The sequence below is a fragment of the Bubalus bubalis genome, chromosome 24, assembly GCF_019923935.1.
Source record: "Bubalus bubalis isolate 160015118507 breed Murrah chromosome 24, NDDB_SH_1, whole genome shotgun sequence".
Taxonomy (NCBI): Eukaryota; Metazoa; Chordata; class Mammalia; order Artiodactyla; family Bovidae; genus Bubalus; species Bubalus bubalis.
Genome location: NC_059180.1, coordinates 22914258 through 22936473, shown reverse-complemented (window position 1 = coordinate 22936473; position 22216 = coordinate 22914258). Strand labels below are relative to the sequence as shown.

The window sequence follows — 22216 nt, the reverse complement described above, 5'->3', positions numbered from 1 at the left end:
GAAGCAACTTGTGGGAAATGATAGACATGAATCATAGTAGGCATTGATATCGCTACTGTTGACTTAACCCATGGATTCTAGAGAGAAATGAGAATTTTGGTCAGAGATGGTGAGGCAATTAGAGCAGCCTTACCATGAAAATCTAAAAGTGTCTTTAATTTTCTTTAAAACTATTGGAGAGCAAGATGGTAAAATAGGAGACCCTTGACTTTCCCTCCTTGGATGCACCAAATAAACAGTTAAACAGGGATCCATTCCCTCTGAGATGAATCCAGAACTAGTTGAAAGACTCCTACATATCACACAACTGAGAAAATATCCACATCAAGATGGGTAGGATAAGCTGAGACATACTTGCACCATAAAACCCACCCACAAAATAGTGCATTACAATCAGAATGGAACTCCCAACTCCCAGCTTCACGCATTTAGCTCCTCAACTTTTTGTCTACCATCCAAAAGACTGTTTCTCAAACCACCTAGCTCTGAGGGCAAACAGGATGTGGCATTCATGAACCCCCCTGGAATGTAGAAAGCGAAAAGGCAGTTTCAACAAGTGCATAAGAGCTAGTAGTCCTCCAGGAGGCTGAATGGGCAAGTGATCATTTTCTCAGCCTTCGGGGCACTGTCAGACTTGTCACACCTTAATCTCCTAAGGCCACTAACACACACAATGGTTTAGACAAGCACAGAAGTTTAAGAGGATCTAAGAATCCCTGGCAAGGCTGGAGAGATCAGAGGTAGAAGTGGAGTGCTATTGCATGCAAATAAACTTAAGTTGATATTAGCTTTAAAAAGCCTCTTGGTAACTACAAAGAAACATCTTTAGATGTTTTACTCATTAAAGGAGAAATGACTCAAAATCTATCAAAAAAAAAAAGAGAGAAAACAAAACTAAAAGGAAGACAGCAAGAAAGAAAAAGAGGAACAAAAAAACTATAAAATTAAATAAAACACTTAAAAATGACAATAGTAAATCCTTCCCTATCAATAAATCTAAATGGATTAAATTCATTATACTCAGAAAATAACAAAGAAACAGAAGGGCTAAATAGATCAATATCAAAGATCCAACTATGTGCCATTTACAAGAAACTTACTGTAGATTCAAGGGTATAAATTGACTAAAATGAAGACATCAGTTCACTTCAATCACTCAGTCATGTCCAACTCATCCCACAGTCCAAAGTCCGTTTTTTATATCTGTGTCTCTTTTGCTGCCCTGCATTTAGGATTGACGGTGCCATCTTTCTATATTCCATATATATGTGTGTATTAATACACGATATTTATCTTTCTCTTTCTTACTTACTTCATTCTGTATAATAGGCTCCAGGTTTATCCATCTCATTAAAACTGACTTAAATGTGTTCCTTTTTGTAGCTGAATAATATTCTATTGGTTATATGTACCACAACTTCTTTATCCATTCATATGCCGATGGACATCTAGGTTGCTTCCATATCCTAACTATTGTAAATAGTGCTGCAATGAATATTGGGACACATGTATCTTTTTCAATTCCAGTTTCCTCAGGGTATATGCCTAGTAGTGGGATGTCTTCTATATCTTTGTCTTGATTATTGTTCTGACTAGGACTTCCAATATTACGTTGAATAGGAGTGCTGAGAATAGGCACCTGTGTCTTATACCTGATCTTAAATGAAAAGCTTGCAGTTTTTCACTGCTGAGTGTAATGTTAACTTTGAGCTTGTTACATATAGGCTTTATTATGTTGAAATATGTTCCTTCTGTACTAAAGTTTTCAGAGTTTTTACTTATCATGAAAGGATGCTGAATTTATCAAATGATTTTTCAGCATTTTTTGAAAAGATCATGTGATTTTTAACCTTTCATTAACTTGATGCGTCACTTTTTTTGTGTGTTTGTTGAATTATTCTTGCATCCCAGATATAAATCCCACTTGATCTTGGTGTACAATACTTTTATTGCCATGTTGAATTCACTGTAGTAGTATTTTGTGCCGTATGTATGTGAAAATGCTGTGCATATTAATTCTGCTTTTATTTTTATTTTTTGGATTGCCATAAAGTCTTCCGTAGTTTTTAGCTATACCATATTACGTTCTCACCAACATGGCTCAGGGTTCAATTTTCTATACATTCTAGATAACAGCTATTATTTTCTCCTTCTTTTAATAGTTGCTATCCTGATGGATGTGAAATGGTTTCTCATTGTAGTATCAATTTATATTTCTCTAATGATCACTGATAGTCAGCATTTTTATATACTTAATGTCCAATTACATATAGTCTTTAAAGAAATGTTTATTCAAGTCCTTGCCAGTTTTTGGAAAAAGTTGTTCTTATTGAATGTCAAATATTTTCTATAAAACCTGGGTATTAATACCTAATCAGATAGATGACTTTCAAATATTTTTTCCATTCAGTGGGTTGCCTTTTAACTTAGTTGATAGTGTAATTATATGTACATAATTTTAAAAATTTTTTATAAAATCCAATGTGTCTCTTTTTTCTTTTATTTACTGAGCAATTGGTGTAATGTCCAAGAAATTGTTGCCAAATATTGTGAAACATCTGATCTATGTTTTATTCTATAGTTTCAGGTCTGAAATGTAGGTCTTTGATCATTTCATTGAAGTACAGTTGATTTTCAATATTATATTAGTTTTAGGTGCACAGCATAATGATTCAGTATTTTGACAGATTATATTCCATTAAAAGTTATTACAAGAAAATGGTTATAGTTTTCTGTGCTGTACAATATATCCTTGTTGCTTATTATTTTATAAGTAGTAGTTTGTATCTCTTAATTTCACATCCCTAATTTCCCCCTGCCGATTTCTCCCTCCCATTTGGTAACTACTAGTTGCCAGGCTTCTCTGTCTATGGGGATTCTCCAGGCAAGAATACTGGAGTGAGTTACTATGCCCTCCTCCAGGGGATCTTCCCAACCCAGGAATCGAACCCAGGTCTCCCACATTGTGGGCAGATTCTTTACTATCTGAGCCACCAGGGAAGGTCAAGAATACTTGTGGCAATTTCACACTGAATAATTCTTACAAACACACAGGATTATGAGAGACAGCACAGGGAGAGTTCTCAGAGAAGCAACTCCCTGAGAACATGCTGAGCACATATTTTATTGGTAACTTATCTTGTAATCTTTAACTAAGAGCAGTAAAGCAAGACAGAGATGGGAACTCAGGGATTAAGAAGACTTCCTCCTGAAGGTCTGGAATTAATCACATGAGATCTGTAAAGAAAAGTCTTTAAAGATAAGAGTGTTGTTCTGTGTGCAGAACAGCATCTAACTAAAGCTGATCTGTCAGCCAGAACCTCTAACTTTAGGACAGGGTGTCGTGGTTGGGGGAGTGGGAAGAGCAAGCAAGGAAAAGGGAATGAGTAAAATTAAATTCTAGGAGACATTTCTGAGAAAGCAGTAAAACATGGTTCCCACAAATACTGGAGTGGGTAGCCTATCCCTGCTCCAGGGGATCTTCCCAACCCAGGAATCAAACCAGAGTCTCCTGCATTGCAGGCATATTCTTTACCAGCTGAGCTACCAGGGAAACCCACAGTTTGTCTTCTACATAAGTAAGTATGTTTCTGTTTTTTACATACATTGATTGACATTACTTTTTAGATTCCTCATATTAGGGATATCATATAGTATTTGTCATTCTCTGTCTCACTTGTTTCACTAATCATAATCTTATCAATGTTCATCCACATTGCTGCAAATGGAAGAGCAATATTCCATTGTGTGTGTGTGAGAGAGAATGTGTATTTGGGTTGCTTCAATATCTTGGCTATTGTAATTAGTGCTGCTATGAATATTGGCGTGCACATATCTTTTTGAATTAGAATTTTAATTTTTTTCTGAACATATTCCCAGGAGTGGATTTGCTGGATCATATGGTAATTCTTTTTAATTTTCCACACTGGCTGCACCAATTTACATCTCCACTAACAATGTACAAGGATTCCCCTTCTTCACATCTTCACCAACATTTGTTATTTGTAGACTTTTTGATGTTGGCCATTCTGACAAGTGTGAGGTGATAACTTATTGTTGTTTTAGTTTGAATTTCTATAATATTTATTGATGTTGAGTATCTTTTCATGTGTCTGTGACCATCTCTATGTCTTCTTTGGAGAAATGTCTACTCAAGTCTTCTGCCCATTTTTTGTTTGGGTTGTTTATTTTTTGTATTCAGTTTAATATTTTGAATATGAACTTTTTTCAGTCCCATCATTTGGAAATACAGGTATTCCATTCAGTTCAGTTCATTCAGTTCAGTTGCTCACTAATGTTCAACTCTTTGCGACCCCATGGACTGCAAACATGACAGGCTTCCCTGTCCATCACCAAGTCCCAGAGCTTGCTCAAACTCATTTCCATCAAGTCTGTGATGCCATCCAACCATCTCATCCTCCGTCATCCCCATCTCCTCCTGCCTTCAATCTTTCCCAGCATCAGGGTCTTTTCCAATGAGTCAATTCTTTGCATCAGATGGCCAAAGTATTGGAGTTTCAGCTTCAGCATCAGTCCTTCCAATGAATAGTCACAACACTGTTTATATTAGCCAGGACATGGAAGCAACCTAGATGTCCATCAGCAGATGAATGGATAAGACAGCTGTGGTACATATACACAATGGAACATTACTCAGCCATCAAAAAGAATACATTTGAATCAGTTCTAATGAGGATGAAACTGGATCCTATTACACAGAGTGAAGTAAGCCAGAAAGAAAAACACCAGTACATTATACTAACGCATATATATGGAATTTAGAAAGATGGTAACAATAACCCTGTATGCCAGACAGCAAAAGAGACACAGATGTATAGAACAGTCTTTTGGACTCTGTGGGAGAGGGCGAGGGTGGGATAATTTGGGAGAATGGCATTGAAACATGTATATTATCATATGTGAAATGAATTGCCAGTCCAGGTTCGATGCATGAGACAGGGTGCTCGGGGCTGGTGCACTGGGATGACCCAGTGGGATGGGATGAGGAGGGAGGTGGGAGGGGGGTTCAGAATGGGGAACACATGTACACCCATGGTGGATTCATGTCAATGTATGGCAAAACCACAATAATATTGTAAAATAATTAGCCTCAAATTAAAATAAATAAATTCATATTAAAAAAAAAGAAACCTTTCTTATCTCTGCTTGCTATTCTTTGGAACTCTGCATTCAATTGGATATATCTTTTTCTTTCTCCTTTGCCTTTCTCTTTGCTTCTTTTTTCAGCTATTTGTAAGACCTCCTTATATATCACTTTGTCTTCTTGCCTTTCTATTTCTTGAGGATGATTTTGGTAACCATGTCCTGTACAGTGTTATGAACCTCCATCCATAGTTCTCCAGGTATTCTATCTACCAGATCTAGTCCCTTGAATCTCTTTGTCACCTCCGTTGTATAAACATAAGGGATTTGATTTAGATCATACATGAATGGTCTATTGGTTTTCCCTACTTTCTTCAATAAGACTGAATTGTTCAATAAGGAACAGATGTTCTGAGACACAGTCAGGTCCAGGTCTTGTTTTGCTGACTGTATAAAGCTTCTCCATCTTCAGCTTCAAAGAATATAATCAGTCTGATTTTGGTACTGACCATCTGCTGATACCAATGTGTAGAACTGTCTCATATTGTTGGAAGAAAATATTTGCTATAATCAGTGTGTTCTCTTGGCAAAACTCTGTTAGCCTTTGCCCTACTTCATTTTGTACTCCAAGGCCAAATTTGCCCATTATTCCAGGTATCTTTTAATCTCTGTATTAGCTTATTTAAGTATCTTTAATTTATATTTTGTTTGTGCCTTTCCTAGTGGAATTTTCCTTTTTCTATAGATTTTTCTCTTCCATTTAGAGAAAACCTTTCAGCATTCTTCTAGTGTAGGTTTAGTATTGATGAATTCTTTTAGTTTTTGCTTCTCTGAGAAGTTTTCTTTACTTCTATGCTAAATGATAATCTTGCTGTGTAGAACATCATCAGTTCAGTTCAGTCGCTCAGTTGTGTCTGACTCTTTGTGACCCCATGAATCGCAGCACGCCAGGCCTCCCTGTCCATCACCAACTCCCGGAGTTCACTCAAACTCATGTCCATCGAGTCGGTGATGCCATCCAGCCATCTCATCCTCTGTCATCCCCTTCTCCTCCTGCCCTCAATCCCTTCCAGCATTAGGGTCTTTTCCAATGAGTCAACTCTTCACATGAAGTGGCCAAAGTATTGGAGTTTCAGCTTTAGCATCAGTCCTTCCAACACTCAGGACAGATCTGCTTTAGGATGGACTGGTTGGACCTCCTTGCAGTCCAAGGGAGCCTCAAGAGTCTTCTCCAACACCACAGTTCAAAAGCATCAATTCTTCAGCGCTCAGCTTTCTTCACAGTCCACCTCTCACATACATATATGACCACAGGAAAAACCATAGCCTTGACTAGATGGACCTTCGTTGGCAAAGTAATGTCTCTGCTTTTGAATATGCTATCTAGGTTGGTCATAACTTTCCTTCCAAGGAGTAAGTGTCTTTTAATTTCATGTCTGCAATCACCATCTACAGTGATTTTTGAGCCCCCAAAAATAAAGTATGCCACTGTTTCCACTGTTTCCCCATCTATTTCCCATGAAGTGATGGGACTAGATGCCATGATCTTAGTTTTCTGAATGTTGAGCTTTTAGCCAACTTTTTCACTCTCCTCTTTCACTTTCATCAAGAGGCTCTTTAGTCCCTCTTCACTTTCTGCCATAAGGGTGGTGTCATCTGCATATCTGAGGTTATTGATATTTCTCCCAGCAATCTTGATTCCAGCTTGTGCTTCTTCCAGCCCAGCGTTTCTCATGATGTACTCTGCATAGAAGTTACATAAGCAGGGTGACAATATACAGCCTTGACGTACTCCTTTTCCTTTTGGAACCAGTCTGTTGCTCCATGTCCAGTTGTAACTGTTGCTTCCTGACCTGCATATAGGTTTCTCAAGAGGCAGGTCAGGTGATCTGGTATTCCCATCTCTTTCAGAATTTTCCACAGTTTATTGTAATCCACACAGTCAAAGGCTTTGGCATAGTCAATAAAACAGAAATAGATGCTTTTCTGGAATTCTCTTGCTTTTTCAATGATCCAGCAGATGTTGGCAATTTGATCTCTGGTTCCTCTGCCTTTTCTAAAACCAGCTTGAACATCTGGCAGTTCACAGTTCACGTATGCTGAAGCCTGGCTTGGAGAATTTTGAGCATAACTTTACTAGCATGGTATACAATCCTTTTAATATGCTGGTAAACTGGTTCACTATTCTTTTGTTAAAAAATTTTATGTCAAAGTTCATAAGGTGTGTAGTTTTTTTTTCTATTATATCATTTTTCCTAGTTTTAGTATCAAGATAATGCTAATCTTATAGAAAGAATTAGAAAGTGTTCCTTTCTCTTCAATTTTTAGAAGAGTTTGGGAGGGCTGATACTTGTTCTTCCTTAAATGCTCAGTAGTATTTGCCAGTGAATGTCTGTAACAGTATCTATGTATATGTCTGTAAATCTGTTAAATTTAGAGTGTTCCGTATATGTCTGTTAAATATAGTTGACTGGTGGTGTTTTAATATCCTCTATTTCTTATGTTCCACTTCATCATTCTATCCATTAATGAATGCAATACTGAAGTATTCCACTATTATTATAGAACTGTTTATTTCTCCCTTCAATTTTGTCAGTTTTGCTTTTAATATATTTTATGGTCTATTGTTAGGTGATAGCTATTTATAATTATTACATTTTTTGCTGCACTGAAACCCTTATAAGTATATCATGTCCTTTGTATTTTGTAATCTTTTTAATATTTTAAGTCTCTTTTGTCTGATACAAGCATAACTACCCTGCTATTTTGTGTCATGTTCTGTGTGCAGGTTGGAAAAGAATTTCCAGACATGAGACAGAATGAGAAGGAAATAAAGTTTATTAGATAGAGAGACAGTGTTAGAACAGTGGGCCAGCCCAAGGGAGAACCAACATTGAACAGGGGTATTTAGTCCACTTTTATACCCAAGGTACAAGGAATGGGATAGGGGTTGTGGGTCATTTGCTGATTGGATGAAGCACATATACCGGGTGGAGAGAAGAGTAAGGCAAATATACCTTCTCCCTATGGGGTAGGAGGGGAGACAGGTTATAGTGGTCAGGAGGATTTGAAATCCACTAACAGTTACAACATGGGGGAGGGAAGGATGATAAGGGTCTGGTTTTTCCATTCCTGTATTCCAAGACCCTCCTTGGTTTTATCCACTCTTTCTTGGGTCACCACATTTTGGTGACTATTTGCATGGAATGTCTTTTTCCCATCCTTTCACTCTCATTGTATTTGTGTCCTGGATTTAAAGTGAGTCTCTTATAACAAAATAACATATAATTAGACCGTGATTTTTAACCATTCTGCCAATCTCTGCCTTTGGATTGGAAAGTTTAATTTATACATTTAAGTAATTATTGGTAAGACATGACTTATTTCTGCCATTTTGCTGTTAGTTTTCTATATGCCTTATTGCTTTTTTGTTCTTCACTTCCTACATTATGTTCTCTTGTGTTAAGTCACTTATTTTTTGTAGTAACATATTTAAATTCCTTTCTTATATCCTTTTATGCATATTCTATAGCTATTTTTCATTGTGGTTACTATGTTGATTATATTTAACATCTAAAGTTATAACACTAATTGTATTTATAGCAGCATAACTTCAATAACAATTATTTTGCTTCTTTATAGTTCTAGCTCTACCCATTTTTTGCTGATGTCACAAAATTATATCTTTATACATTGTGTGAACAATGAATTAGTCTTTCATGTGTGTGCATGCTAAGTTGCTTCAGTTGTGTCTGACTCTTTGAGACCCCATGGACTGTAGCCCAGCAGGCTTCTCTATCCATGGAATTGCCCAGGCAAGAATTCTGGAGTGGGTTGCCATGCCCTTCTCCAGGGGATCATTCCAACCCAGAGTCTTTTATAATGATATGTAGAAAATAAAATGTGAATTTACAAAACAAAATTTTGTAATTGCAGTTATAATTATTATTATACTAGTAATTTAAATATATATTGATCTCAAATCAAGTAGAAAAAAATGAGTTATAAATTTGTGTTATATTAGCTCTTATTAATAGTAATTGCTCATATATTTACCTTAATTTAAATATTTATTCTTTCATATTACCTTGAGTTACACCTTTAGTTCAGTTCAGTTCAGTCGCTCAGTTGTGTCTGACTCTTTGTGACCCCATGAATCGCAGCATGCCAGGCCTCCCTGTCCATCACCAACTCTCAGAGTTCACTCAGACTCACATCCATCGAGTCAGTGATGCCATCCAGCCATCTCATCCTCTGTCGTCCCCTTCTCCTCCTGCCCCCAATTCCTCCCAGCATCAGAGTCTTTTCCAATGAGTCAACTCTTCGCATGAGGTGGCCAAAGTACTGGAGTTTCAGCTTTAGCATCATTCCTTCCAAAGAAATCCCAGGGCTGATCTCCTTCAGAATGGACTGGTTGGATCTCCTTGCAGTCCAAGGGACTCTCAAGAGTCTTCTCCAACATCACAGTTCAAAAGCATCAATTCTTCAGAGCTCAGCCTTCTTCACAGTCCAACTCTCCCATCCATACATGACCACAGGAAATACTGTAGCCTTGAGTAGACGGACCTTTGTTGGCAAAGTAATGTCTCTGCTTTTGAATATGCTGTCTAGGTTGGTCATAACTTTCCTTCCAAGAAGTAAGCATCTTTTAATTTCATGGCTGCAGTCACTATCTGCAGTGACTTGGTGTCCTTTAATTTTACCCTGCAAAACTCCCTGTACCGTTTCTTGGAGAGCAGATCTAACAGTAACAAATTCCCTCAGTCTTTATTAATCTGTGAATGCCTTAATTTTCCCCTTACTTTTGAAAGGTAGTTTTGCCAGATATAGGATTTCTGTTGACAATTTTTTTTTTAAAGCACTTTGAGTATATTTGGCCCACTGCCTTCTGACCTCCAAAATTTCATGATCTTATTGAGGATACTGTGTATATGATTGGTCTCATTTCTTTTACAGATTTCATGATTCTTTTTTTGTCTATGGTTTTGGAAAGCTTGATTTTAATGTGTCTTGGTGTGGTTCTCTTTGAATTCATCTCTTTTGAATTTCATTGATCTTCTTGGATGTTTGTATTCAAATGTGAGAAGTGTTAGTATCATTTATTCAAGTATTCTCTCTGTCCTTTTCTTACTCTCTTCTTTAGGACACCTACAGTGGGTATGTTCATCCACTTAATAGCTTCAAATGTACCTTAGGCTCAATCTACTGCTCTTTAATGCTTTTTGTTTTCTTTTTCATGTTCCATTGTCATAGCTTTGTCTGCTGATTATTCTACCTACTCTAATCTGCCTTTGAATGCTTTTAGTGAATTTTTCATTTCAATTAGTTGTTGTACTTAACAATGCTAAAATTTATTTTAGTTTCTCTTTATAGTTTCTTTTTATTGATACTTCCATTTTGTCCATAAATAATTTTCTTGACTTTCTCCACATCTTTTTTTAATTCCTTGAACACCTTTAAGATAGTCACTTTAAAGTATCTATCTAGTAGATTTACATCAGGTGTTTTTTTTTTTTAGGGGTAGTGCCTGATTATTTATTTATTTTTAGATGGTTCATGCTTTCTTGTTGGTCTGCACCTCTACAATCAGAAGCAGCAATAAGCAATTAGAGCGCAGATGCCCTTTATTTGGAGGACAGAATCTTGTTTGCTCATCCTGTCTCCCCCTAGCGATGCAAAAGCTGCTTGAAGAACATATGCACTGAGACGACCCAGAGGGCTGGTACGGGGAAGGAGGAAGAAGGGAGGTTCAGGATGGGGAACACGTGTGCACCCGTGGTGGATTCATGTTGATGTATGACAAAACCAATACAATATTGTAAACTAATTAACCTCCAATTAAAATAAATAAATTTATATTTTAAAATAATAATTTAAAAAAAGAATATATGCACAAATGTGGCTTGGTGTGGGGGTGGAGGATGGTAGACGCTAATATGCTAACAGCTGAAACTGACTGCAATTAAGCACAATTTACAGTCCAAATCTTCCCCTAGGAATTTACAAGCTTTCAGTAGACTATAGAGTCCCAAAATAATTTTATTAGACAGAGATAAATTCTTGGTGCTCCCTACTCGGCTATCTTCCCAGAATCCTTTGACTCTGTTTTTCACAACTATGTTATTATGTTAATAATTTAATCATTGATTTAAACTCATTTGTTACTCTGTTGTCTAAAGTGGCCTATATCCCATAGGTTCAAAATATTTTGCAAAATAAATTGAGCTTTTCAGCCCATGAATTAAGGATGCAGTCTTAGAAATTCATTTTGAAATATGAAAAATATTGAAGTTTCTAAAATATTTGTTTTATTATTGATTTTTACTTTAATTCCATGTTGTCAGATATTTTCTCTGAATATTATAAAATTTTTATAATATGTTCAGACTTCTTTTATGACTAATATATGACTAAAATAAGAGCTAGGATCCCAATTCTGCTCATTTGCAACTTAGATGATTCTCACAAAGTAATATTGCATATAACAGAGAGATGGAGGACCCGACCCCACTTATAGTCCATTTATCATCACTACCAAAAAGTCAGATATCACTGAGCCTAGACTAGCCCAGGCACTCCTTCTATGGCAGTCTTTGATTATGCAATCCTGAAATCCCATGGGACTACACTAATGAAGATTTATTAGAGAAAATAAGATACCAAAGTTCAAAAATAGCCATCCAGTTATCAACGCTGGACATCACACTATTGATTTAGATCTCTTTTACTTTTTAGAGTTGTCAAAGTTTTAATTTTAATACATGACAATAGCTTACAACAGCAATGACTTTGTAATCACTGGGAAAGAAGTTATTTACTAAAACTCTGGGTTATAACCTTCTTAGAGGCATGGGCTGGAAAGTGTCAGGTCTTCTATGTTATTTGTGTATACTATATGCTCAGTGAGATGTAGTTGACTTATGTCCATCGTTGTTCTTTTATTTTAGGTAAGATCAAAAATTGGTTATTGCCCACAATTTGATGCCTTACTGGATTACATGACTGCTCAAGAAATAATGATCATGTATGCCAGATTGTGGGGGATTCCTGAGACCAAAATTAACAATTATGTAAAGAAGTCAATGGAAGCACTGAATCTGGAATCCTATGCTGACAAGTATATTTACACTTACAGGTGAGATATTATACTGATGCTCTCATTGCAGCTAATATTGAGGAGCCTTCTGCTGATTCTGATCTTTGGAATCAGTGCCCACAATCTAGCCAGAGTTCCACTGACAAACAGAAGCAATGACTGGGAAATAATCTACTGCCTTGCCAGTAGTGGGATATCAGCAATAAAGCAGACCTAATTACGCGTGCTTGATTCATGGGGTCGCAAAGAGTCAGACACAACTGAGCGACTGAACTGAACTGAATTAGTATCACAGTTTTCCCTTGCAGAGATGAAACACAATCCTGGTTCAATCACAAATGTAGTCATTGAATTTATAATGAATTATAAATGAAAGCATCTCTCTCTCTTATTCTCTGTTGTTCTTTGTCTCTCAAGGACCATGTGAAATTCTTTGTATTGGCTTGGTAAATATATTGTTTATATATCTGGGAATCTAAAGGAACTCTGGTAGACAAAAGTCACTTTTCTACATTTCAAATGAAAATGACTTGATTTATATATTTGCATTTGGATCTGATGCCTTGGTTGCCTGCATGCGTGTCCCACACGCTGTTACCCTATGGACTGTAGCCCACCAGACTCCTCTGTCCATGAGGTTCTCCAGGCAAGAATACTGGAGTGGGTTGCCATGTCCTCCTCCAGGGGATCTTTCTGACCCAGGGATCAAACCCATGTCTCTTAAATCTCATGCATTGGCAAGCAGTTCTTTATCACTAGTACCACATGGGAACCCCAATGCCTTGGTTGAATGACATGCAATCAGCATTTTTAATATCTTGGATGTTTCCTATGACTCAGCATTTTGGAAATAATTTGTTTCCTGTAAATAATGGATATACATTAAATATATGTTTTTAATGTATTAAATTACTGTCACATATACCCATCTCTGTTTCTGCTTTCTCTCTCCTTCCTTAACTATGAAGTGGAGGAAACAAACGTAGACTGAGTACTGCTATTGCCCTCATGGGAAAGCCCTCAGTCATCTTCCTGGATGAACCATCAACTGGTATGGACCCAGTAGCCCGGCGCCTACTCTGGAATGCAGTGACACAGACACGTAAAAGTGGCAAAGCAATCATCATAACATCCCACAGGTGCAGCTCACTGGGAGGCTTGGTAAAGGGTTAGAAGAGTTATAATGGTATGACCTATGGGAAGGCGTTTTCATTGAGAGGAGAGGGCAGGAAGCTCAGGAACTGTTCCATTTGAGGATTTGGTGTACTTTTAAAAAAATTTAAGTGCAGTTGACTTACAATATTATATTAGTTTCAAGTGTGCAACTTAGTGATTCAATATTTTTATAGATTATACTCCATTTAAAGTTAGTAAAAATATTGGCTATATTCCATGTGCTGTACATTATATCCTGTAGATTATTTTATGACTTTGAGTTTGAAAATATCTCCATTTGCCATGATGTTGATGAGGGGCAGATAAAACTTCCTTTTTCAAAGAGGGTCACAAAATACTGGCTATTTGAACTGTAGAATATCTTCTGATAGAGATTTGTTAAAGCTTCACATCATTTTGGTGTTTTGTTCTACTAGTATGGAGGAATGCGATGCTCTTTGTACTAAGCTGGCCATCATGGTGAAGGGAAAGTTTGTGTGCCTGGGCAGCCCTCAGCATCTCAAGAACAAATTTGGCAATGTTTACGTCCTAAAAGTCAAGATCAATATTGATGAAAATAAGGACAAATTAGAGGACTTTAAAACTTTTGTTGAAACAGCTTTTCCAGGTAAACTTGGTTGGTTGGGTTATCTTTGATATAGATGTGTTAAACCATATTTATTGTTCTCACCATCCATATGCTGTATATCTCCAGTAACTATTTCTTGTGAATTATTGATATTAATTGCCCTTCCATGTTGAATTATTTTTGGAATGCTTGTTCTTTTAAACTTTTTATGTTTGGTTATGCTCAGAAGTTTGCACAAAGAACAGAAATATTCACCAATATCTTGGTGTATATTAACTAGTAAGGTAGTTGTGACATTAGAGCTGTCCATATGACCTATATACCTAAAATCACATTTGAACATAATTCTCAATTTTTAGTAAATATAACTTGTATTAGTTCACTAGGGCCACTATAATAAGATACCACAGACTGACTGGCATAATGGCAGAAATTTATTTTCTCACAGTTCTGAGATTGGAAGTTCAGTATTAAGATTTCAGGAGGTCTGGTTTCTCCTGAGGGCTCTCTTTCTGGCCCGCAAATGGCCTCCTTCTCTCGCTGTGTCATCAGACAGCTTTTTTTCTGTGTGTATCCATGCCTGGTGTCTCTTAATCTTCTTATAAGGACATCAGTCACAGTGGATCCACGTATCACCCTTATGACCTCATTTATCATTAATTACTTCCTTAAAAGACATATGACCAAACACAATCAACTGGGGTTAGGGCTTCAGCAAATGAATTTGGTGGGGGTGGGAGTGGGGGATGGGAAATGACACAATTCTTTCCATAATATCACTCATGAAAAGTTTTAAGGTTTTTTTACCTCATACTGAATATATAACTGTGGTCTTTTGCTGTCCCAGTCAGGATATGAAACTGAAATTCAAACAAGAACCACTAAGCTTTCTTCTCCTTAAGCATTTTTTTGACTATATGGTACAATGCCAGAGACAGCAATTCTTTCTTTCTATCTCTTATCTTTCCTTCCTAAATATAAAGAAGAAACATGGTAAGACTTTAATTAATTCTGCTTTTTCATCTTAGTTTCCGTTCTGCTATGCTGAGCAAAATATCACAGATATCCCCATTGTGTGTCAGGCTGAGTTGGAAGTTTATCTTCCAAGCAATAGAAAACAGTCTGATTGATTACACAGTAAGAATGGAGAGCAGAAAATAAAAAGAAATAGAAGGTAGAGCAGATCTGGGGGAACAGATGTATGGGAAATAGAACTACCTCAGTGTTGTTGTTATTAATAGTCTATTAAGAAGTTTAGTACTCATTTATGCATTCATTCAGCAAATATTTCTGAGATATAGTGCCTACATCACTAAAAAGAAAAGCTGTGAACAGAAAGTCTCATTTACTGTGTGCTGTCCTAACAACTTTCTCTAGGACAAGTCTTAAAGAAGAGATACTAAACATCAGAAACCTATAATTGAGGATGTGGACACAAAAGCTTTAATAGAAATGTGGGTTTGAGGAACATTTTCAACTGAAGGTGGCTGTTCCTTGCATTATTATATTTGCATCCACCTGTGCCATGACATAAACAAAATATTTAAATCAATGATATTCACATTATACCTGCCAGCAGTTGAATGGAAAATAAGTTATGGAATAATCATATACCAGATTACCACTGTGCAGAAGGGGAGATGAATGAAATAACTATATATAACAGCATGAGTCAAACTTATAATATTGAGAATGATATAAAGATGGCAACATAGGTCATTCCCAACATCAGTTGGAAAGATCATATTCATAAGAAGACCGACTAGTAACTATCTATAGACAAGACACCATTATGAAAATCCCAGAACCTGGAGGTAAGGTTGAAGCAACCTCCTGGGCAATAGAAACCATGAGAGCTATGAGAAGGGTAAGAGGAGGAGCTATACACTGATTGTAACAACCCTCCCTTAGACCTGCAGTTTCTCCACTTTGGAAAAGAGAGTCAATGGTGTTCATCAGGTCCCCCAGTGTTGCAGAATGCTTCTTCGGAGGCCCATTTGGGTCTTAACTCTCAAGGATCACTGGGTGAACCTGTGAGACTTTACCACTGGAGACTACGTAAAGACAGAGAAGAGGGCTGGTGCTTCAACCACTAAGCACTCAGATCTTAGCAAAACCACATTCTTTCTTGCAGCAGCATTGGAGTAGAGTTCCAGGCCAATGGCTCTGCTCATCTGCAAAGCTGAATTGGTGGCCATGTCTAGTGTGAGAGCTTGGAGGGTACTTCTACCATATTTGAGTCCCTAGCCAATTAGCTGTACCAGGGATAGAGTTATTCTATAGCCTTGCTGACTAGAGAAGTAGATTCAAAGCCCCTGACCATCTGCTGAGTATAGCCTCTAGTTTCCTCCAACCAGGAAACCTGGCCAGAGAATTTAGGAAGAACCATGGAACCCAACCTATAGCTGCACTTTGGCCTTATCTGACCAAAGAGCTCAAAGGGCAGGTCTGCCTGATATGGGTCCCCAGCCAACAAACCCTATCAGCTATGGAGCCTGTTCCATGGCCCTGTCTAGGAAGAGAAGCAAATTCACAGCTCTACCCAACTGCTGAGTATAGCTTCCAACTCACCTGACCAAGAAGCCTGGCCAGTGAATTTGGGCATCTGTTGAGCCCATTCTACAGACATGCTTGGTTAGGAGCCAAACCAACAGTCTTGCCCAACTGTTAAGTATAGCCTCTGGCCTTACATCACCATGATGGCCTTGGATGGCCTTGAAATCTAGCCTATGATATTGCCCACCTGCAGAGCCCAAATTATACCTTTGTTCAATTGCTGAACACAGCATATGGATTTGCTTATGTAAAAAGTCCAGTCAGTGACTCTGCCCATTCATAGCATAACCTAGGGCCTGACTTGAAGACAGAGACCAGACAGTGACCCTGTCTGACCACAGAGTACAGTCTCGAGCCCATACAACTGTGGAATATAACTGGCGGCCCTCTTGAAAGTAGCCCAGCCTGTAGCCTTAGCCAGCAATGAAGCACAACCAACAGCCTACTAGACTGTGAAGGCTAGCCTGCAGTCCTACCCAACTTTGAGTGCAGTTTACTTTCCAGTATAATCATGAGCACAACGTGAAGCTTCATCTAACTATAAAGCCCTGTCTGTGGCCCCACCTGAATGTAGAGACCAGAAATTGGCACCATCCAGTCAAGGAGCACAATATGAACCCTTCCCCCAAGAGCAATTGTGTCCACCCCATATGTAGCCTTGCCCAATCATGGAGTCAAAGAATGGTCTACCCTGCCAGGCAGCACGGCCTGTACCTCAACAGGCCAGAGGTGATTACAGATCTCAGTTAATGTTACCACTAGACTGTGAAGTAGTAGCCTGTAGTCATGAGTCTTGCCCATCCAGGGAGCCTATCCAGCAGCCATGCTTGAACAGCTCAGCTGGAAGGTCAGTTCAGCCACAGAAATCAGTCAGCAGCCCTGCCCATCCACCGACCTTCAACCTCAGATCACAAGCAGTGTACTTGCCGGAGCCAAGACCCTGTTAGCAAGACTGCCTGCCCCTGGATGCTGCCACACAAACAGTCCAAACCTCTAGCTGAGCTGATGAGTGAAGGTGTGTCCCTGCTGAAGTGAGTCTGTAAACTCTACAAGAGGAGACTACTTATCAAAAGTGGATACAAACTCAAGGAATCAAGGACCACAGAGAGTCAGGTATATATAACACTACCCAAAGAAACTAATGAAACTCCTTAAAGAATGGAGATCTATGGACTGTCTGACAAGGAATTTAGAACAATCCTTTTAAAGATGTTTAATGAACTATATGAACACACAGAAAGACAACCAAGTGAAATTAGTTGTACAATGCAAAAAGAAAATGAAAAATACAACAACAAGGAGAAAAAAATAGGCACCATAAAAAAGCCCAAACAGAAATCCTAGAACTGAAAATATAATGACTAAACTGAAAAATTCAGCAGATTCAACCAATCAGAAGAAAGAATTAGTGAACTATGAGATAGGTCATTTGAAATTATCCAATCAGAGATGCAAAAAGAATGAAGAGTGATTAAAAGATGAAGAAAGCTGACAAAATTTACAGGGCACTATAACAGAAACAATTTATATTTTATGGAAATCCCAGAAGGAGAATAAAAAAGGACTGAAAGTCTATTTAAAGAAATAATAGCTGAAAATTTCCCAAACTTTGGGAGGGATATGGATTTTCAGATTCATGAAGCCCAAAGATCTCCAAATAGTTGAACCAGAAAGGGGCTAAAGCATATTGTAATAAATTTGCCAAAAGTCAAAGACAAAAAGAAGGAGAAAAGTAATTTGTCAAACAAGGGAACCCCATTAACCTATCAGCAGATTTCTCAGTGGAAAATTTTCAAGCCGAGAGAAATTGAAAATATATATTCAAAATATTGAAAGAAAAAATGTCAACCAACAGTACTATAACTGGAAGAGCTATCCTTCAGATGAAGCCCAGGAAAAGATGAAGCCTATTTAAAGTTTATTAAACTCTCCAGTCAAAAGACAGACATTAGTCGAATGGATAAAAACACATGGACCCATAAATTTTGTCCATATAGTTAGCTGGAGTCCCAAACTCTCTGAATATGAAGGAAGTCATTTTCTTCTTTCTTTTCATTAAGAAAATGTTTTCCAGAGGCCTCACACTGAACCCATTCCAGTTTAAGTTGGACCTAGTCTGACTCTGAATTGGAGAAGGAAATGGCACCCCACTCCAGTGTTCTTGCCTGGAGAATCCCAGGGACGGTGGAGCCTGGTGGGCTGCCGTCTATGGGGTCGCACAGAGTCGGACACGACTGACACAACTTAGCAGTAGCAGCAGTCTGACTCTGAACCCAGTTTGGTTGTTGACAGAGAGCTAATGATGTTTAAGTCAGATCCAGTCCAACTCCATATCCAGTTAGGTTAAAAAAGGATAAAAACAAAAACCTCAAATCAAGTTACAGAGCTCTTGACAGAAAAGCTAGGAGTTCGAATATCCAAGAGGGACCTTCAGGTCCAGTGAGAAAGTAGTGAAAACGAAAGCCTCAGCGAGTACCTACATTTGGTTGCACTTTGCTCATAGAGCCATTGGGCAGCCTTTTGGATCCCACTCTACTTCCCTGGTGGCTCAGACAGTAAAGAATCTGCCTGCAATGCAGGAGACCCAGACTGATCCCTGTGTTAAGATCCCCTAGAGAAGGGAATGGCAATTCATTCCAGTATTCTTGCCTGGAGAATTCCATGGATAGCGGAGCCTAGCAGGCTACATTTCGAGGGGTCACAAAGAATCAGACATGTCTGAGCAACTGACATTTTCACTTTTTTCACTTTCACTTTGATGTCAGAACTACTCATCTGATGCATATCAAAAATTTTCAAGAGTTTATCAGAGTGTACATTGATTCTAATTGGGCATCACCAAACCAAAGGTGGTTAGGAGGTCTCCACAGACAGGAATTAGGGGAGAGATGTTTATAGAGAAGAAATGGGAAAAAGTAAGGAAATATTTGATTTGCTAGAGCTTAAGTAGTTGCCTTATTTAGGGAAACATAGTTGGCTCTTTGAGATTTTAAATCTAATTTGCTGCTGCTGCTAAGTCACTTCAGTCGTGTCCAACTCTGTGCAACCCCATAGATGGCAGCCCACCAGGCTCCTCTAAATTTTAATAACTTACAAAATTCAATGATAAGCATAAACAAATGTGTTTGTTCTAAATCTGGAAAGTATACCACTTCTTCCCCCAACTTGCAGCAGAGGATTCTTATTCATTTGAAAAAGAACATACAGCCTGACTTTGGTGGTTTATATGTATGATTTCCTCTTTAACCTAGCATAGGATCATAAGAATAGCGAGAAAGCCTCTTCTCTCTTCCCCAGGAAACATGCTGTACATACATGTTCATAAAGCCAGAATGAAAATCCCACCCATTTATATTCTCAGCCCTGTGTTTAGGAATTACATCTTACAGCATTAGAATTTTAGAAGGCTCAAGTTTCATCCTATAGACATGTGAGTTGACAACATTTTGTGCCTGAAAGTCTGTCCTCAATAATTCCTAAAAACCCATAAAACAAAGCCTACTACACTAGGAATAAATCTGCTGAAGAAATTAACTGTATCATGTATACTAAAGAGGTAGGCTTTTGAATTACATCCCTTTTTTACTAGCCATATCTATTTATGCCTCTGTAATACGTATAATTAAGCTGATGTATCAGTATTTTGACATTTAAAAAGCAATATGCAAAATTATGTATCTATTCTATCTTTTCTTTCTTAGGTAGTGAATTAAAAGATGAGAATCGAGGGATCATTAACTACTACGTTCCCAGCAAGAACAATAGCTGGGGAAAGGTGAATGTAGAAACCATGCCCTTCTAATATTATTATATGTTAAGAGAAAACTAAAGCATTTGGGATTTGGTCTTATGAAATGGGCTATAGGAGGAGCAGAGACTTTAGGTTACTTTCAATGGTCCAAGGAATTAATTTTAATTAAGTCAGATTTCCACCTTTAAGTCCTACTTTTTGTCTATATCCATCAAGAGAGTGGGGACAGAGACCTGCTTTTGTATCTTTTGTCCTCCACCATTAACTTGGCAGCAGTTGGAGGAAGTGTAGGAGAGGCTCATCTGGGTGGTGGGCTGGAAAGGAGGACTGAAATGGTAACTGTACTTTATGTTGTTGCTGTTAAAGATGTTTGGTATTTTGGAGGAAGCTAAAGAAGAATTCAATTTAGAAGACTATTCCATCAGTCAGATAACGCTGGAACAAGTCTTCCTGACTTTTGCTGGCAGTCAGAACCCAGAAGTTGAGAAAAAAGAGTCTTGAGACTTACTTGCAACTAGTAATCCTACGCGTTCCTTAGACTACTCTCTACTATACTTGGATACAGAGAAGGGCATCCCTGTGAGTGTATATCTTGGTATAAATATATTTATGTAATAAAGAGTCCTTCAAAGGAAAAATATGTTCCTTCTTCATAGACTTACATTAATGGCTTGTGATTCCAGCATGTGCAAATCTAAAGATATTTAGTGAAATTTCTATTTTCTCTCCTAGAAATATGAAACAACATCATTTATCAGAGTGGGGACAAGGGCCTTGTCCTGAGTATTTTGAATATCTGAAAAGAAACATTCAGAAATGATGGAGCTGTCAGAATGGTACAGCCTAGAGAACAATGGTTTTACATTTTAGCAGTTCATTTATAGATAAGAAGAATATAAAGTCTGGAACAAAACTCACCTTTTTCATAGATAAAAACACACACAGACAGACACACCAATTTTCTGCCAATAGAGTCCATTTAAATTAATATCAAAGTTTATGGGGGTAAATTGTATATTTCCAAAACTCAAGCCAACATTCTACATTTGTAAAAGGATATTTGCACTAAGGGGCTTTCCAGGTTTCCCTAGAGATAAAGAACCTGCCTGCCAATGTGGGAGACATAAGAGACATGGGTTCAATCCCTGGGTCAGGAAGATCCCTTGGAGGAGAGTACGGCAACCCACTTCAGTGTTCATGCCTGGAGCATCCTGTAGACAGAGGACCCTGGTGGGCTACGGTCCGTAGTGTCACAAAGAGTGGGACACAACTGAAGGACTGAGCACGCGCACATGCATTTGCAATAAGAACATTTAGAGTTCAAGAAAGGAAGCAGACCATTGTTTAAGAAGTGTCTTTTCTTTTCTATTCTTGGTATACCTCTTATTTAGAAAGAAAGAAAGAAGGAGAATTGAGGTATAGAGAGAGGGAGATAGTATATTATAATTCATCTTTAGGCAGTTGGAGTTCTCCCATAAGCAACATGAGAAATCTAATCACTTCTGCAGAATCACAGGCAGATGAATAGACAAGTAGGATGATCCTCCTCAAACTGCAAGATAGAGTCAGTGAAGATGTTCTATTGTGGGGTGCATGGAGGTGCAGGGCTCTTTTTTTTTTTACTCTTCAGTTGAATTTGTGACTGTATTGTTTCTGTTTTATGTTTTGGTTTTTTGGCCTCAGGCATGTGGGATTTTAGCTCCCAGACCAGTGATCAAACTTGAACCCCCTGCACTGGAAGGTGAAGTCTTAACCACTTGACTGCCAGGGAAGTCCCTCAGGTATAGGTTTTTATATCCTCAATTGGATATTGTAATTAATATCTAGAAGCTATTCTCTGTACTGTTTTTAAAATTGATATAACTTTCTCTGGGTTCCATTCCAATACCTGCCATTAATCTCTGACCAGTGACTTCAGTAATTACAAACTTTGTTTCCCAGACTGGCCATCTTTAGAAGGGAAAGG

At 38.0% G+C, this 22216-nt stretch overlaps 1 protein-coding gene across 1 annotated transcript in view; it reads left to right on the top strand.

Annotated features, from left to right (window-relative positions):
* LOC102413010 (phospholipid-transporting ATPase ABCA3) overlaps nucleotides 1-20850 on the top strand; it is a 164275-nt gene extending 143425 nt beyond the window's left edge. The window contains exons 20-24 of the mRNA XM_025274601.3: nucleotides 12051-12238; nucleotides 13168-13338; nucleotides 13792-13982; nucleotides 20201-20274; nucleotides 20617-20850. Of these exons, the coding sequence (XP_025130386.3) occupies nucleotides 12051-12238; nucleotides 13168-13338; nucleotides 13792-13982; nucleotides 20201-20274; nucleotides 20617-20751 (759 nt within the window). The 3' untranslated portion in view covers nucleotides 20752-20850. The remainder of the gene's footprint in view (nucleotides 1-12050; nucleotides 12239-13167; nucleotides 13339-13791; nucleotides 13983-20200; nucleotides 20275-20616) is intronic.
* Nucleotides 20851-22216: the final 1366 nt, after the last annotated feature.